This window comes from Pteropus vampyrus, unplaced genomic scaffold (assembly GCF_000151845.1).
Source record: "Pteropus vampyrus isolate Shadow unplaced genomic scaffold, Pvam_2.0 Scaffold168, whole genome shotgun sequence".
NCBI classification, from domain to species: Eukaryota; Metazoa; Chordata; class Mammalia; order Chiroptera; family Pteropodidae; genus Pteropus; species Pteropus vampyrus.
In genome coordinates, this window is record NW_011888949.1 from 289091 (window position 1) to 291250 (window position 2160).

At 58.2% G+C, this 2160-nt stretch overlaps 1 protein-coding gene across 1 annotated transcript in view; it reads right to left on the bottom strand.

Moving 5' to 3' along the window:
- PAXIP1 (PAX interacting protein 1) overlaps window positions 1-2160 on the bottom strand; it is a gene marked incomplete at its 5' end in the record, with an annotated part of 36613 nt that overhangs the window by 4697 nt on the left and 29756 nt on the right. The window contains 4 exons of the mRNA XM_023536732.1: window positions 44-104; window positions 187-262; window positions 346-480; window positions 1482-1646. Coding sequence (XP_023392500.1) covers window positions 44-104; window positions 187-262; window positions 346-480; window positions 1482-1646 — 437 coding nt within the window. The remainder of the gene's footprint in view (window positions 1-43; window positions 105-186; window positions 263-345; window positions 481-1481; window positions 1647-2160) is intronic.

Sequence of the window (2160 nt, forward strand, 5' to 3'; positions counted from 1 at the left end):
CATCAAGGCTGCGGGCGGCGCCCGGCGCCTTCGCGAAGGATATGACTCGTAGTCCAGCGTCTGCGTGAGCACCCCAGTCAGGACGAACTCGGCGTTGTGCACATCTGCGGGGAAAGGAGGCTGTGAGGGGCCGCGTGCGGGCATCCCGCTCGCACCCCGCTCCGCGCCCCGCGGGGCCCGGCCTACCGATCCCGCGGGCGAAGTACTCCCGGCACAGGTGCAGGTCGTTCTCGCAGGAAATGAGGATTATTTCCGACAGGCTCTGAGGGGAGGGAACGGGATCGTTGGCCGCTGAGCGCGACGCCCCACGACAGAGGTGCCCTCGACCGCCCCCACCGCCCCAACCTTGTTCTGCTTGTGCTCCATGAGCTTCCGGAAGGACGGCTGCTTGGGCAAGACCTTCCCCCCGGCGCACTCCACGATCGCCTTCATGGTGGACAGACTCGGGCAGATCCCAGGCGTGATGTAGAAGTACTTGGCCTAAAGGTGGATGAGAACACGCACGCTACGGCTTTGAAGCGCTTCGACTTCGTCGAGGACGTCACTTTCCTACGTTCCGTCCCGAGAACGATGACAACGCATTGCCCCTCACGAAGCCGCAGAGGGACCAGCCCCCCGCCCCAGCCAGAAGCGGGCCCAGCGCGAGCCAGGATGGAGTCTGGAAATTTAAGCGCTTGCGTGAGTTCGGTGAGAGCCACGCGGGGTGAGTGAGCAGGACCCCAGCCCTGAAAGGCGGGCAGCGCGCGGCGCCGGACGCCCCACTGCCCCGTGGGGCCTGCGCCCGTGCCAGTCCCCGCTGCCTGGCAGACGCGGGCGCCTGCTTCCCCCACTTCTGTGACTGGGACGCTGTCGGAGGAGCAGGACCTGGTGACAGTGATGATTTAATTTCCTAACACCCTTGCTCCTAAGCATGCCACAACGTACCTTGTTTGAAAGTACTCAGAAAAGAATCAAACACTGAGAAAAATCAGACTGTTTTCGGTAAGACACATCTTAACTCACTACTGCAAATAATTTGATTCCTCAGTCAGCTCCTTATAAAGTATAAAAACCAGCTTAATTTACATAGCTACTCTGACAAAAAAAACATTTCCAAACTGTTCCAAGTATTCTATCTAATGAGTATTCTAAGATCTTTAGTCCTGAATCAGTTTGGCACACATTCCATTAATATTTCCCCAAACATCTTCTCCATTGTCCAACTAACACATTTAACGACAATGATATTAACATAATATTTGTTAAAAATCAACTAAAATGTCTCTTGCCACTCAGATGATCCGCGAACATAGTCGGAGCACTCAGGCAGGTCACGCCGCCCCCGTCTCCAATAGGCGACACGTCTGTCTGCGGCCCGTCCACTCGGCCGAGCAGCACTGGGCAGTGCACCCGTGGACGCCCGCGCCCCAAGAGCCACCATCACCCTCCCCCGCACGGCGGACGCGCCGGCGGACGCACCGGCGACGCGGCCCTGACCGTACCTTGAAGAGCGGAGAGACATGCGCCCGCTTCAGGGACTCCTCCAGGCTGAAGGAGAAGAGCACCTCGGCCTCTGCGTCCCGGAGGAGGTAGTTCTGCTCGTCTGGAGGACAGGACAGGTGCTCGGCGCGGGCCGGCATGCGGAGCCCCAGGGCCCGCCTGGCCCGTCAGCCACGCCGACCGGCCAGGCCTCGGAGGCCGAGGTCCCCCTACACCGCGCTCACTGCCCCCGGGAGCGGCAGGCCACAGGCACCCCCCGCTCTGGGTCAGCGTGTCTCGACCTCTGAAGCCACGAACTCCCGTGGAAGCTGGTGCCCCCTCCGCTCCCCACCCCCACACTACTGGGGGGGCCGCACGTCCCCACCCATGCCCCAGGCTGATAAGCCTAAGGCCATCGTGCCCGTGTGCGCATGCAGTGACCACGATGGCCCAAGGGACGTTGGACTCGACCAGCTGATGATCAGTCAGTTAGGTTTCACAGATTTACCAAAACATACTCCTGGAAGTATAGGAAAGTGCATAAAGGGTAGTTTTACCAAATTCTGAAGACTTCTGAGAATTTTTAATTGACTGGTTTTCAGTTTTCTGAGTAACACTTTAAGAAGTATCCTAACTTCTCAAAAGTTACAGATCGCAAAGTGTCTGAATCTTCTCATGAATGTGTCTCACATTCAAAAAAGC